Source organism: Megalobrama amblycephala, linkage group LG17 (genome assembly GCF_018812025.1).
Source record: "Megalobrama amblycephala isolate DHTTF-2021 linkage group LG17, ASM1881202v1, whole genome shotgun sequence".
NCBI classification, from domain to species: domain Eukaryota; kingdom Metazoa; phylum Chordata; class Actinopteri; order Cypriniformes; family Xenocyprididae; genus Megalobrama; species Megalobrama amblycephala.
The window spans coordinates 15834476-15851603 of NC_063060.1; the positions used below are offsets into that span (position 1 = coordinate 15834476).

Genomic DNA, 17128 nt, shown 5'->3' on the forward strand with positions numbered 1-17128 from the left:
TCCATCCGTCGACTTGGGATTTGAACTGGAGTTCTTGGAGCGCGCGCACTTGAAAGTGTGACATCAGCAGCGAACAGCCAATCGCATGCCCTGAAAGAGAATCCGAATTAACTTCCCGCGAGACACTTGCTATTCAATACTCTCATTTGAAGAACAGATTGAATATGAAGTACAGAAATGCATCTAGACAGCAAGATAACTTTTATGATACAGCAAGATATTTAGTTTATATTGTTGAGTATAAATATGATCAAGACTCCATTTATTAAATCAAATGCAGTAAAACAGTAAAATGGCTCAATTTTATTACAAATTAAAAAAAACTTTTCTTTTTGAACATTTTAAAATGTAATTTATTCCTGTGATCAAAGCTGAATTTTAAGCATCATTATACGGTCTTCAGTGTCACATGATCCTTCAGAAATCGTTCTGATGTTTCTAACATTTCTTATCAAAGGATTATCCCACTGAAATCCATACCATTCTTAAATATTTAAATAAAATTACATTTTTTACAATTGTTTTTACTGTATTTTATCAGATAAACATAGCCTTTCTAAACATAAGAAACTTCATATCCTCCTTACTAGTCCCAAACTTCAAAAGTTTGTGTGCGTGTTATGTATGTGTCTGTGTAGACTTCAGATGCAAAAGCCTCCAAGTGCCATCTGAAATTTTCTTATAAAATGTGCATCTTTATCAGGCTTCTATGTTTAGGTTCAGTAATTTAACTTTAATGGCAGTTCTATTTAAAACAGGAGCCTGATAAAAATGCTCACTTTATAAGAATATTTTAGATGACACTTAGAGGCTTTTGCATCTGAAGTCATCATCCTTTGAGTTCAACTGATGATGCTTTATAGTACATCAATTGTGTTGATGCAAATATATTGGTAGGCCAGTAAACAAACAACAAAAAAGGGTTTTTTTTGTGTTAAGGTCTTAATACTATGGCTTGCAATGAGCCGTCCTATTGGACGCTGAGGAGAAAAGCCAAGGAGAAGGTGGATCAACAACTGCAGACAATAAATGCAACAACTTCAGGGAAGGAGTTGAGTTGCATGCACAGTGACTCACGTAACGCCTGTCAATGTCAAATCGATGATGAAGACACATTTATGGACTGTCTCTCTCAGATTGACGAGACTGAAGCTGTCAATATGGCAAGTCTTCTTGATGATAGTGAATCTGACCCCGAGTCGGAGTCTGAAACGGATCCAACTTCCCTAGAAGAAGATCTGGCAACCTGGGCTACTGAAAACAAAATCTCACACGTGGCATTAAATTCATTACTAAACATACTACGTCAACATAGTTTAAATCTGCCAAAAGACTCAAGAACGTTGCTAGGAACGGTGCGTGGGAACCCTCAAATACAACACAAAGCTGGTGGCCAGTATTACCATTTTGGAGTACTAAATTCAATCACAGAGGTGCTACATCAGAATGTCAAGATTCTGAGCAACATTCACACATTGGAGCTTCAGGTCAGCATCGATGGTCTGCCCCTCTACAAGAGTTCGTCAACACAGTTCTGGCCCATTCTTGGAACACTGCAAAATATCAGACAAGAAGAACCAGTGACAATAGGTTTATTTTGTGGCACAGGTAAACCTACCTCACTGACCGAGTATCTCGAAGACTTCATCACGGAAGTAAATGAATTGGGTAATGGATTTGAGTTTGAAGGAGTGAGGTTAGCTTTACAACTTTCTTCGATGGTTTGCGACGCACCTGCTCGTGCATTCCTAAAAAACATTAAAGGTCACACAGGCTATCATGGATGCGAAAAATGCACACAGGATGGAGTGTACCTGGAAAACCGGATGACATTTCCAAGAAGCGACATGCCACTAAGAACCAATGAGAGCTTCAGAAACAAGACCGATTCTGATCACCATCATGGCACGTCACCCCTTGAACAAACTTCCCTGGATATGGTCTCTGGCATCCCCCTCGATTACATGCACCTTGTGTGCCTTGGAATCATGAGAAGACTTCTCCACTTGTGGTTGAAGATGGGTCCTCTCACTTGTAGGCTGTCGGGATTTCAAATAAACACATTAACAGAAAGGTTAGTGAATGCTCAGAGAAGCGTGCCCATGGAGTTCGCAAGGAAACCAAGGGCACTGAGGGAAATTGACAGGTGGAAGGCAACAGAGTTCAGGCAGTTTTTACTGTATACCGGACCTGTTATGTTGAAAGATCTCCTTACCACAGAGGTGTACAAAAACTTCTTGCTGCTTTTTGTGGGAATCTTCATCCTGTGCAACAACAGTCTGATGGAAGATTACTGTGATTATGCCAATGACATACTGGTTCTCTTCGTCAATCACTTCGGTCAACTGTATGGGCCACAATTCCTGTCCTATAATGCACACTGCCTTGTACATCTTGCAGATGATGCAAAAAAGCATGGCGTGCTAGACAACTTCAGTGCTTTCAAGTATGAGAATCACCTGAACAAACTCAAAAGACTTCTGAGGAAACCAACATGCCCTCTGAGTCAAATAATAAAAAGATTCTCAGAGATGCAAAGAAGCTGCAAAAAACCTCACAAAACCAGGCCACATCTGCTCAAAAAGCAGCATGCAACTGGTCCTCTACCTGCATCCTTTCATGAAGCGACACAGTATAAAGAGTTAAGGACAAGCCCTTACACTCTTAAACTGGACCGGGCAAACAGTCACGTTTACATCAGTGGCAAAGTTGCAAAGCTGCAAAATATCATTTCATTCAGGGATGAAATTTATGTAGCTTACAGTTCATTCAACCATCAGGAATCTTTTTTTGACTATCCCCTGCCATCCTCTACACTCGGCATTTATTTAGTTGACGATCTCTCAACCACCGTCGAGTTCTGCAAATTTGAGGAAATAGAGAACAAAATTTTTCTTGTCCCATATCTACGCCATTTTGTTGCAATTCCACTTTTACATACAGATTAATTCTTTATCAGCACTTTTTGTTCCATAGTTTATGCATTTGAATTACATAGTTGAATTTATCGAATTTAATACACAATATGGGTTTCAGGCTGGCAGTTCTTAAAAAAAAAAAAAGAAAAAAAAAAGAAAAATGTACCTAATAGTGGAGTTTGAGGGAGAAGGGACGACTGGACCAGTTGCCAAGTCCTGGTATGCTGACGGATACTCTTGGTGGCCACCATATAAAGACATTGACAGGCTGTTAAAGAGTGTTAAAATCATGGAGACACCACAGCCAGAGAAGGGGTGGACCCGGCATAAAACAAGAATCCTGCACGAGTCAGGTAAGAGTAAATTATACTGTAAATTAAACATGATCTTGCCCAGCATACCTGCATTTCATTTTTCAGAATCTTTGTACATTTATCTATACTGTAAAATGTGGTCTCACATAAAGCTTTAATAAACAAAATTGAAACCGTACCTGCATTTCTTTTTTCAGCATCTTTTCACAATGTAGCCAACAACTGGAAGAAGGCCAGTTATACATCCGACATAAATTCAGAACCTGAAATTGCTGGAAAAAGGATTCCAAAGTAAGTCCTCATAAAAGACAAAGAAATGTTTTGAAAAACACATGAAAATGCCATATACTTTCGTTTCAACCACCTTTAACATAGTTCAACTGAATATTTAAATTATTGAATAACAGCTTCAGTATGATTGTTACAGGTTTTAAAGTGTTAGTTCGCTCAGAAATGAAATTTCTGCGATCAAGTACTCACCCTCAAGTCGTTTCAAACCTGCAAGACTTTCGTTCATCTTCTGAACATAAATTATGTTGATGTCTACGCTCAGACATCAACGCAACTACCACCTCAAGGCCCAGAAAGGTAGTAAAGACATAGTTAAAATAGTCTATGTGACTAGTGGTTCAACCACAATTTTATGAAGTGATGAGAACCCTTTTTCTGAGCAAGATGTCATCAAAAATATTTTCATTTGTGTTCTGAAGATGAACAAAGGTCTTACAGTAAATTATGAAAATTATTCAATTTGGGTGAACTATCCCTTTAAGAAATAAAGCAAAATGTTTTTAGTCCATTTATGAGTATTTGCTATCACACAAGGGGCAATTAATGTGTGCAGTTGTACTTTTTTCTCTGTGTTCCTAGAAAGAAACTGTGCTCCAACCACATCTACTCATCGGATGATGAGGCACCAGAACAACCACCTCTTAAAAAAAGAAAAAGTGCAGACAAAGAAAGTCTTCCACCAGCACCAAAGCCTCCTTCAATTCCAAAACGCACAAAGAAAAAAGGTAATGGAAAATAAATTTAAAAACATGCAATGGTAATAAAATGAATGCTATGAATAACAATACACATTCCATTTAAACTCAACCAGAGGTTGCTTTTTTTTTTAATTTTTAAAATCTAGGTAATTCTCAAATCTGGTTGATTTTACACAGAATGGCCCAGTATGAAATAAGTAAGATTAAAAGTGCATAACAGCCAGAATACAAAAAATAAATTTCCCTTTTATCAGGTCCTGTTGTGCAACCTCAGGTTTTGCAGAGCAGAGCTGTAAACTCTTTAAGCAACTGTAAGTCTGAAGATCTCTTATCTTTAATCATTTTAATTGTTCTATCCACATCTACAATGATTATTTAAAGCTACAACTATGTCAGCGGTTCTTAATCCTGTTTGTCACACATTTTGTGACATCTCTTAACACATCTCTTATCACTTCAGACATTTGTGCTATTCAACCGTGGATTTCACAGGATCCACCATGATTCCAGTTCCAAGGGAGCATATATTTTCCATTCAAAGGACATTAAAGTGCATAAGACATCCCTTTAAATTGTATTTATTCATAGAGTTATATTACGTCACACTTCTCTAGTTTCATCAGGCAGTGGCGTTGCGCAAATCCGTGAATGAATGTTCCTAATTGAACTAAACTTTAACAGATTTCCTGTGCAGGAAAAGAATTAAGAACCGCTGAATTAAATAACTGTTGAAACATACAGCTGCAGAACTGTAGCTATCAAAATGAACATCACTAATGACCCCCGACTGTCAACAGCATTTGTCAATCAGCAACAATGTGATATGGAAGACCAACAGCAGACCTGGTGTGAGAGTCTCCCCAGCTTTCAAGGTAAATTATTAGTTGTATCTGGCTGGTGGGAATGCTCAAATGAAGTCCAACATGTGATCCAAATAATGGGTTATTTGACTCAAAGAAAGTTTTGTGAATTGTGTCATTCCTAACCCATAAACTATTTTCTAATTTCATTACTTTAAACTAAACTCATTTAAGCCTGGCTAATTTAAATATTCAAGAGCAAGACGCAAAAGAAAACTTGCGCGTGCTGTGAGAGCGCACACACACTTATTTCAGACAACGTGCAAATACCGAGTTCTCCATCAAGTCTTGCGTAGCAGTAATATTGGAGTGGAGGCTATCAATACATAGAGAAACTTCATATGCATTACTTTTACAATTATGTTTATCATCTTTAAAGTGTGCAAGTTATGGGGAAATGCCCTATTGATGGAGGAACAGTAACCTCACAATTACATGTGCAACTTACACACTCCACCTTTTGCAGCTCCAGTGCGTGTTTCTCAGCCAGACCATCACGGAGACGGTTGGAGTGTTGATCCACCTAACACACAAGGTACAAGAGCACAATCAGGGATGAGGAAATCAGAAACACATTCACAGCATTTCAAACTAAATAAAATTTTTAAAACTAAATAACATAATATTTTGCGTTCAATCCATAGAGCACACCTTTTCTGTCATGAGACCCTCAGGGGACCACCTTGGACGAACGCAGAGTAAGATAAATGCACATAAATTCACTTAAGTAAATTTTACACCTCTCAGCCAAATAGGATAAAGTTAATGGAAGGGAAAAAAAAAAAAAAAAACATCAGTTCAAATTGCAATTGCAATTTTACTATTAAAGGGTTAGTTCACCCAAAATGTTCCACACCCGTAAGACCTTCGTTAATCTTCAGAACACAAATTAAGATATTTGTTGAAATCCGATGGCTCAGTGAGGCCTCCATAGGGAGAAATGGACACTTCCTCTCTCAAGATCCATAAAGGTACTAAAAACACATCTAAATCAGTTTATCTGGAGTACAGTGGTTCAATATTAATATTATGAAGTGACGAGAATATTTTTGGTGCGCCAAAAAAACAAAATAACGACTTATTTAGTGATGGCCGATTTCAAAACACTGCTTCAGAAAGCATCGAAGCATTGTGAATCAGTGTATCGAATCATTAATTGGATCGCGGTTCAAACTCGCCAAGCTGCTGAAATCATGTGACTTTGAAATGCAGATTCGACACAAAAGATTCATAACGCTCCGAATCTTCCTGAAGCAGTGTTTTGAAATCGGCCATCATTAAATAAGTCGTTATTTTGTTTTTTTGGCGCACCAAAAATATTCTCGTGGCTTTATAATATTAATATTGAACCACTGTACCCACATGAACCGATATAGATGTGTTTTTATTACATTAATGGATCTTGAGAGAGGAAGTGTCATTGCTGGCTATGAAGGCCTCACTGAGCCATCTGATTTCATCAAAAATATCTTAATTTGTGTTCTGAAGATTAACGAAGGTCTTACGGGTGTGGAACGACATGAGGGAGAGTAATACATGACAGAATTTTCATTTTTGGGTGAACTAACCCTTTAATTCGCAAATGTAACAAGTCCAACTTACCCACTCCAATTTTCTCAGCGACTGTGGGCATCTCTCAGGCAGACCATCACGGAGCCGGCTGGAGTGTTCATCCACCTAACACACAAGGTACAAGAGCATTAATTACAATAAGGAGGAGGAAACAAGAAAAGCTATTTAGAGCACTATACAGAATTTTAAACAGCATAATATCAGATGATCTTTTCAATCCATAGAGCACACCTTTTCTGTCCTGAGACCCTCAGGTGAGCACCAAGGAAGAACACAGAGTAAGTTATATTTGATCACTATTACAGAGTTGTAAAAAAACAATAAGCTTCAAGAAGCTGTGGTTTTCGGTGAATTTATAACAGCTAAGGAGATGCACACCAGTAATGTTTTTTTTCTAGTGTACGTTTATAAAAGCTACATAAATATCCTAATTGAACTAGGATATAAGTTTTAAGATATATAACTAAGGCCTAATCCTGGCTTAGCCTAAGCCCTGATTGTGAAACCGGGCCTATATCACATCGAATCATATCGCCGATACATATCATCGCGTTTTATATCGCAATCGTAATATAACGATGTATCGTTACACCCCTATTTTTAACTGTTAATGTGTTTGATTGTGTTAACTTTGATTTTCCTTACACACACAGCAAGATTTGCAGTCTAAACACTTTTTTCCAGCCCGTTTTGATTGAGAACATATAAACTGTCCTGATTATCAGCAGTTTCTAAACAATCAGATGATAGTATATGAAATAATGAAATAATTGCTTGTATTGGCTGATACATCGGTGCATCTCTAGTTGTAATTCATGTAATTCTTTGGTTTTATACTAGTGGTGCGCACAGATTAATTTTTTTCTCACATATTCTGAATGTCTTCGGCAGATTTCAAATGAGCCATTTTAATCTAGATTAATTCCAAAATTAATCTAGATTAAAATGGCTCATTTGAATTCTGCCGAAGACATTCAGAATATGCGAGATACCCAAATTGTCCCTGCGTCCCAATGTCCGTACTATCCATCCTAAATAGTATGTGAGATTAAAATAAGTGTGTCCCAAAGCATAGTATGTTGAAAAGAGTATGCCAAAAGTCCCCGGATGGTCTACTATTTCCGGTAGATTTTCAAAGTGTGGATCCGTGCACACTATAAAGGCTAATATTGCCCACAACCCATTGCGCATTGGACGAGGATTCAGTTCAGAACTACAAACACGAGTAAAAAGTGTTAAAAACTACAAAACATGACGAATATGCAAGATAGAGGCTGAGAGGCTGTTTGAGTGACTAATAATCAGTTCAACCTGATAGAAAATATTTATTTAATGTTATATGTGTTATTTTTCATCTGCAAATACCAATGTGGACTTTTATAAAGATCTGATTGGCCACTAACTTTTAAATGCATCATTATGCATTAATATGAGGAGAGTTCTCCACATGAAAGACTCGCGACTGCAGATCAACGTGCTGCATTTCTCTCTGATACGGTAGGAAATTAACTAAATGAAATGTGGAGGATGTAAGATGATTGACAGGCCAGTTTACGGTGACTGGATGCGACAGAGAGCAAAGACGCAATTGTATGACGTGATAGTATGTCCCAAAGCTTGTCTACTCTTTTGCTACACACTCAAAAGTAAGTACTTTTTGTTAACAGAAAGAGTACATACTTTTAGGGCGTAGTACAGAATTGGGACGCAGCAAATGACTAAAAGGAATCCGCCATTTTGTCCGACAAAGCAGATAGGAGTTAGAAGATTAACCTCGGTAGAGTTAAACTTTTGTATATTATATTTTGTATACTGACATCTTTCCGCGTTTGAAACAACATTGATTCTCATGTTCATTCATGTTTATTTGATGCTATAAATGGACTCGTAGTAAGAGATGATCGGTTTACGAGCCTCTTGAGCTGAGGCATTACAGCAATCTGTCACGACCATGGTCACGACACATTAAAGAGCAACAAAACGGTTTTTATTGTTTGAATTTCTTAAACTACACAGTTTTAAAGCTGGGACTTTGTTAAATATCATAAGTAACCTGCTCTGTCTTGTCTGTCGACGTGTTGTCAGTGTCCTCTTTGCTCCGTGATGCATTTATTACTGTGTGTGGCGTCACAGCGCCACGGCTTGACAGATAAAGCAACAGTAACTAAGGGGGGCAGGTCTTTGCGAAGGGTCAGTTCGGCTAGGTATACATCCGCGCTAAAATATCAGGGTGAAAGTCATCATAACTTGCGTAGAAAAGATCCAGCTCCCAACCCAACTTTGAGAATAGATTAACGGCAATATTTTTTTTAATCGTCCGATAAGAGTCTCACGTTAACGCAGCACGTTAACGCCGATAACGGCCCACCACTATTTTACACTTTTCTAAAATTTCAATTAGCAACACATTTTTCTGTGTGTTTACTTGTGTCGATAACAAGCAAATCTTACCTGCTCCACCTTTCTCAGCGACTGTGGGCATCCCTCAGCCAGACCATCACGGAGCCGGCTGGAGTGTTGATCCACCTAACACACAAGGTACAAGAGCATTAATTACAATAGGGAGGAAGAAACCAAAAACATTTCAACTTTAACAAAATCTAAAACTGTTTATTACATTATCTTTTCAAATCCACAGAGCACACCTTTTCTGTCCTGAGACCCTCAGGTGATTGTGACCACCAAGGAAGAACACAGAGTAAGAACAAAAAAAAAAAAAAAAAAACATTTTGTGCAGATATATAATACATCCAGAAAGTATTCTCAGTTACAGCCTTATTCAAAAAAGGATTAAATACATTTTTTCCCCTCAAAAATTCTACAAACAAGTGACAACATGAAAGAAGTTTGTTTGAAATCTTTGCAAATTTATTAAAAAAAAAAAAAAAAAAAAAAAAAAAAAACCACACGTGCATAAGTACAGAGGGTATGCAAAAGTGATAATACTTTTGAGTTTTATGGACGTCGCCATCTTTAATGTTATGTTGGTCACTGTTGTTATGGTTACTAGTAAGAGAATATGGGTTTGACTCTCGTTGGACGTTCATACAGACGCTACTGTGTTCCGGACGCTACTGTAAGTTGCTGTGTGAACGAGACTTTAAGACTGACACCTGTAAGTAAATGCGATTGTCAATCCCAAAAACTGACAGTGTGAATGTGGCCTTAGTCAGGGAGGTGACCAAGAACCCAATAGTCACTCTGACAGAGCTCCAGCATTTCTCTGGTGGAGCTTGAGAGGTCCTGCAAAGAAGAACGAAAGAAACTGCCCAAAAATAGGTGTGCCAAGCTTACCACATCATACTCAAAAAGACTTGAGGCTGTAATTGGTGCCAAAGGTGCTATAACAAAGTAGTGAGCAAAGGCTGTGTATACTTATGTACATGAGATTTGTTTTAATTTTTTTATTTTTAATATATTTGAAAAGATTTCAAACAAACTTCTTTCACATTGTCATGGTGGGGTATTGTTTTAATCACTTTTGGAATAAGGCTGTAACACAAAATGTGGAAAAAGTGAAGCGCTGTGAATACTTTCTGGATGTACTGTAAGTGGTAATTAGGGATGTCAATTTACACAAATACCCAAGACTGATCATTTAAATGAACTGATAGATTAATCATTAGCCTTAATACTGTGATATGTGTTTACTGCAGTGGCATATAGCCAACAGCATGACAGGGAGTGCACATGCCGCTTTTTAATCTAAATAAAGGGCTAATAGGATTGTAAAATGAGTTGATGTGATTGATCATTTATTAAATTACTTATTTTAATAATCAAATATAACTACTAATACAACGTGTCACAAACGCTGCCTCAGATGCTTGATTGTCAGAATGTGAGCTGAAAACAGTAACAAAACTCAATGAATTCACAATGATTTATTAAAGGGTTAGTTCACCCAAAAATGAAGTTTCTGTCATCAAGTACTCACCCTCATGTCAGCCGAAACCCATAAGACCTTCGTTCATCTTCAGAACACAAATTAAGATATTTTAGTTGAAATCCGATGGCTCCGTGAGGCCTCCATAGGGAGTAATGTCACTTCCTCTGTCAAGATCCATAAAGGCACTAAAACACATCTAAATCAGTTCATGTGCATACAGTGGTTTAATATTAATATTATAAAACGACGAGAATATTTTTGGTGCGCCAAAAAAAAAAAAAAAAAAAACTTATATAGTGATGGCCGATTTCAAAACACTGCTTCAGGAAGCATCGGAGCGTTATGAATCTGTGTGTCGAATCTGCAGTTCGGAGCGCCAAAGTCACGTGATTTCAGCAGTTTGGCGGGTTTGAACCGCGATCCGAATCATGATTCGACACAAAAGATTCATAACGCTCCGAAGCTTCCTCAAGCAGTGTTTTGAAATCGGCCATCATTAAATAAGTCGTTATTTTGTTTTTTTGCCGCACCAAAAATATTCTCGCCGGTTTATAATATTAATATTAAACCACTGTACTCACATGAACTGATATAGATATGTTTTTAGTACCTTTATGGATCTTGAGAGAGGAAGTGACATTACTCCCTATGGAGGCCTCACGGAGCCATCGGATTTCAACTAAAATATCTTAATTTGTGTTCTGAAGATGAATGAAGGTCTTACGGGTGTGGAACGGCATGAGGGTGAGTGATTAATGACAGAATTTCCATTTTTGGGTGAACTAACCCTTTAAGGTTGAACCACTGTAGTCGTATTGACTACAGAATAGGGATGTCTCACGATTTTCGAATAATCGATTTGTTGATTTAATTATAGAATATTGAACAGGTTTCATCTTTAAAAAATCCTCAATGGTGATATGTTCATGTAAACAGAGGGTGGCGCGTGCTGCCAATAACGCACCTACAAGCTGTCAATCACGTTGTCTTACACACAAACTGTAGACTAGCGTGGCACGTAACAGAGACGTTAAAATCAATGTTCACACAAGTGCTGTGATTCAGGCTGTTCACAACGCCTGTTCTGTTATAACGCGTTTAGTCATTAGTTAATCATTCTATGGCTGGGTTAAGACAGCCTATTCCCCAATGAATTGTCCCTTTCCCTCCCTCTGTGTGTAGTGTATTATAGTAGGCCTACATGCATGTGTGTATGCAGGGGAGGGGTGCGATTTTCGAATAATATTTGAATAATTCCCAGTGATCTTCAAATATTATTTTTGTTTGAAATGCCCATCCCTACTACAGAAACCCCCAGATTTCATCAAAAAAAAATTAATTTGTGTTGCGAAGATGAACAAAGGACTTACAGGTGTAAATTTCATTTTTGGGTGAAGTAACCCTTTAAAGAGGAAAACTTCTCTCACACTTTGCGCCTGTACAGAGATCTGTCATGCCATATCAAGGAGAGTAAAAATGGACGTTTTTGTTTGAATTTTGAGAATGGACAGGGGTACGTTCAGTACACCATGAGTATCACAGTACGTACCGTACCCTAGACCAGACCAAATCTGCAGGGGGTGCCAGGAATAAATCACACTCAAATATGGACTACAACACATCCCCAGTGTGAAAACTACATTAGAGTCCTTAATGTACTCAAACTGATTTACTGACTGGAGATTGTTGGTAATGCCAGTGTAATAATGAATAAATGAACCATACTGTTATAATAAGAAGTGAACCAAAATCTGTGTTATGCTTTTCTGTTAAAATATTAGTGTTTGTTAACTTGTGTTGGTAACAAGCAAATCTTACCTGCTCCACCTTTCTCAGCGACTGTGGGCATCTCTCAGGCAGACCATCACGGAGCCGGCTATGGTGTTGATCCACCTAACACACAAGGTACAAGAGCATTAATTAGGCCTGAGGAAATCAAACACATTCACAACATTTAAACAATCTAATGCTTATAATTACATCTGTTCAATCCATAGAGCACACCTTTTCTGTCCTGAGACCCTCAGGTGACCACCAAGGAAGAGAACAGAGTATGTTACCTACAAAGTATTTTTGTACATATATTGTTTTATGCCATCATGAAAACTTAAATAAGCTGAGGCTGATAGTTTTTACTTTCCAACTCCACCATTTTCAGCTCCAGTGTGTCTCTTAAAGGGTTAGTTCACCCCAAAATGAGATTTGTCATTTATTACTCACCCTCATGTTGTTCCACACCTGTAAGACCTTCGTTCAGTACACAAATTAAGATATTTTTGATAAAATTTGAGAGATGTCAGTTCCTCCATTGATGGTCTTTGCATCTGACACTTTAACTCTTCCAAACGATCATAAAGGGCCCATTTACATCTGGTCACTTCATGCGTTTTTACAGATTGGACGATTTTAAATTGGCCACATAAATGTGTCACTGCAAAACGGATATAAATCCGATCTTCAATTCCCATGCTATATGCATATTTAATGTATTATACGTCAATGAAAGAAAAATATATGAGCTGCATTTTATTGATCATCAGCTAGCTAATTTCAGAATCAAAGACCGCAATAGGAGACAGAGCGGCATCAGCACTGGTAAGATCAATGATCAATGTTTACATGAGAGTAAAAACCTAAATTGAATCTGTTCATCATATAAAGCAATCAAGTCTTCAGACTGATAACTAATCCATATGAATTTTTCTGATCTCTTTATAAACTTTCTGAAAAGTCAAAGTGTTCATAGCAAAGGCAGTATGAAGGAACTGACAGCCCTCAGATTTCATCAAAAATATCTTAATTTGTGTTCTGAAGATGAACAAAGGTCTTACGGGTTTGGACGTCATGAGGGTGAGTAATTGAGGACATGATTTTCATTATTGGGTGAACTAACCCTTTCACCAATCCAGGTAAAAGAGTGAAACAAACAAACAAACAAAAAATGTATTAAGAGTGGGCGTCATTTCATGAAAATGTCACATTATTTAGAGTGAAATGTAACCCAGATATGTTCTTGCTAACATCCACCAAGTCAGAGGCACACATGACAATGAAAACATTGTCACAAAACATTGAAAACCTCACAGTAAATTTTTACTTACAGGTACTTCTGGTGTGAGACAGGAAAATCCAGTCTTGCGTCTGGTTCCAAATCAATGTACATGTAAGTTATTTGTTATTTATCAACTTAAAAAAAGAAAAAAAAAGAAAAATGCATTATTTTATTAATTAAAACTACATGCCAAATTAAATGTTCTTCTGTACTGCAGCTGTAGAAAGGGCCATTCTAGAAACACTAGAGAAAATGGACATGAAGATCAACCACCTGACTTCACTGGTCCAGTCTCTAGTGGGAAACAGGCGCTTTTTACCCCCAGTGGCAGTGCAAAATGATGAGGAAGATGGAATCTTTCCTCTAGCATCCACTGAGGATCTAGACCGGCTGGAGCAAAGTCTGTCAGACAGAGGATTTATGCAGAGAATGGTAAGAAATGGAATTGTCAACCTACAACTACTAAAGAAATGTAGTGTGTGTGTTTATATGCTACTTGCCAAAAGTTTGAAATCAAGATTGAAAACATTAAAGGGTTAGTTCACTCAAAAATGAAAATTCTGTCATTTACTCACCCTCATGCCGTTCCACACCCGTAAGACCTTCATTCATCTTCAGAACACAAATTAAGATATTTTTGATGAAATCCGATGGCTCAGTGAGGCCTCCATAGGGAACAATGACATTTCCTCTCTCAAGATCCATAAAGGTACTAAAAACATATTTAAATCAGTTCATGTGAGTACAGTGGTTCAATATTAATATTATAAAGCGACAAGAATATTTTTGGTGCACCAAAAAAAAAACAAAAAAACACTTATATAGTGATGGCCGATTTCAAATCACTGCTTCAGGAAGCATCGGAGCGTTATGAATCAGTGTGTCGAATCATGATTCGGATTGTGCGTCAAACTACCAAACTGCTGAAATCACGTGACTTTGGCGCTCCGAACTGCTGATTTAATACTCTGATTCATTTGTGCTCTGAATCTTCCTGAAGCAGTGTTTTGAAATCGGTCATCACTAAATAAGTCGTTATTTTGTTTTTTTGGCGCACCAAAAATATTCTCGTGGCTTTATAATATTAATATTGAACCACTGTACTCACATGAACTGATTTAGATGTGTTTTTAGTACCTTTATGGATCTTGAGAGAGGAAATGTCATTGCTGGCTATACAGGCCTCACAGAGTCATCGGATTTCAACAAAAATATCTTAATTTGTGTTCTGAAGATTAATGAAGGACTTACGGGTGTGGAACGGCATGACGGAGAGTAATACATGACAGGATTTTCATTTCTGGGTAAACTAACCCTTTAACAGTTAAAGGAACACTCCACTTTTTTTTGAAAATAGGCTCATTTTCCAACTCTCCTAGAGTTAAACAGTTGAGTTTTACCGTTTTCGAATCCATTTCATGATATTACGCAGCGCCTGTGACCTGTAGGTTTGAAAACGGTAAGTTTAGGGGAGTTGGAAAATGAGCCTTTTTTCAAAAAAGTGTTCCTTTAAATATTATTACTATTTTAAATAATTTTTCTATTTGAATATTTTGTAAATTTCATTTATTCTGATCAAAGCTTGATTTTCAACATCATTACTCCAGTCTTCAGTGTCACATGACATTCTCATAAGCCGTTTTTATGCTTGGATATTAGCAGTTACTATTGGTGATCAATTATTGGTTATGGTTCTTATTATCTACATTAAAATAGTTTTTTCCACTTCATGTTTGAGAAAACAGCGATTCTTTTTTAGGATTCTTTGATGAACAAAGTTCAAATGAACAGCATTTATTTGAAATGTAAATCTTCTGAAATGTTATAAATGTGTTTGTCATTTTTGATTTTGCTTATTAAAATTGTTACTCACCATAAACCAGGGGTCTCCAAACTCAGTCCTGGAGGGCCACTGTCCTGCAAAGTTTAGCTCTAGCTTGCCTCAACACACCTGCCTCAAAGTTTCCTTCCAGCCTAATTAGAGCTTGATGGGCTGGTTCAGGTGTTTAATTGGGGTTTGAGCTAAACTCTGCAGGACAGTGGCCCTCCAGGACCAAGTTTGCCCATTCCTGCCCTAAACTTTTGAGAGGTAGTTTATCACAGTTTCCACAAAACTATGAAGCAGCACAACTTTCAACATTAATAATAATCAGAAATGTTTCTTGAGCAGAAAATCAGCATATTAGATTGATTTCTGAAGTATCATGTGCTGCTGAAAATTCAGCTTTGCAAAGCAAGAATTGCTTTTCAAAATAGTAAACAGTTCATATGAATATTACAAAAATGTTTGCTGTTGGATTAAATTTTGTATCAAATCAATGCAATCGGTGAACATGAACAGACTTTCAAAAACATTACATAAGATTAATTCCAAACATTTGACGGGTACTAGTGTTTAGTACAGTACAGAAGAGGTCCATTTCTTTGCTAAAACGTATTTAAATGTACCTGTTGAAGGTGAACAGATTATCCATCAGCGGCGGGCCAACAATGAAAAAGACCGTCTGGAGAATCTGCACAAAGGTCTTCAGCACCAACGTCGCCCGCCAACTGAACTGGTGTGGGAGAGGTGACAAGCGGGGGATAAGGAGGACAAACGTCGGGTCACTGTTAACCGGTACGTTGTACATGCATTAGATCCAATAGGCGGGAAGTTACAGCGTTAAGTTAAGTACTTGGCAAACATGTTCATGAGTCAAACATAATCAAACATGTGGTAATACCAACAGTAAAGTGCCATTTTAAAAAATAGTTAACAAATATAATGGCTTTGTTTAACGAACCTTGGGTTAACCGATCAGTTTAAGTGTCGTTGCCCAACCACAAAAACGGGCACAACTCGCTCGTTAGGTGATTATCATGATCAACTCAATCAACATAACGTCATTTCAAGGTTATTATATAACCGATCACAGACACCACACGATTAGTATTAAAATATATTTGTTTTATACTTACCTTAAGCACATTTTCCCTCACAACTCGTCAGGACACGTGTCTTCTCCACGCAGCATCACATAGACTCGCGCAGGAAGAGAACTCGCTGATAGGCTCTCTCTTTTGGCAGATTTATTCGTTTTAAAAAATAAAGTGTTTTTGTTTGTTTGTTTTTTACATGCAGCTTCAGCCATGAGGAATCCCGTCCTGCCGTCACCAACAGAAGCAGAGGCGGAAAAATATATAAAAGATTTCCTCCGCTTGGCTCCAGGGAGGGAGTAATTGTTTATTTAATTTTATTCTTAATTTATTTAATTGTTTATTGTTTTGTTTGAATATGCCGTTATGTTAATATAGTTTTTAGAATTAATTAAAAGTTGTAATCAATATAATACGTTTTTTTTTTGCCTAATAAATATTTTTAAAACCATCAACAAATGCGTGTTTTATTGTAGGTTCAGAACAGCGTGGTTATTTAATCATGTGAGGATGTGGCTGGATTTTATGGGGGTTAATTTTATTAATGGGAGGAATCATATCTTAAAACGATGTCTGGGCTACATAAATCAGATGTCTTGCAGACGTATAAACATCTGA

General features: G+C 37.4%; 1 protein-coding gene across 1 annotated transcript; it reads left to right on the forward strand.

The window, feature by feature from the left end:
* Window positions 1–3078: 3078 nt before the first annotated feature.
* On the forward strand, window positions 3079–16852 carry LOC125251882. Its single transcript, XM_048164981.1, has 17 exons — window positions 3079–3271; window positions 3430–3523; window positions 4103–4248; window positions 4476–4532; window positions 5019–5093; window positions 5548–5616; window positions 5726–5779; window positions 6702–6770; window positions 6878–6907; window positions 9123–9191; window positions 9292–9351; window positions 12379–12447; window positions 12540–12593; window positions 13646–13705; window positions 13812–14026; window positions 16052–16211; window positions 16716–16852. Exons 1-17 carry the CDS (start codon window positions 3079–3081, stop codon window positions 16811–16813), a joined length of 1572 nt encoding a protein of 523 aa, XP_048020938.1. The 3' UTR covers window positions 16814–16852.
* Window positions 16853–17128: the final 276 nt, after the last annotated feature.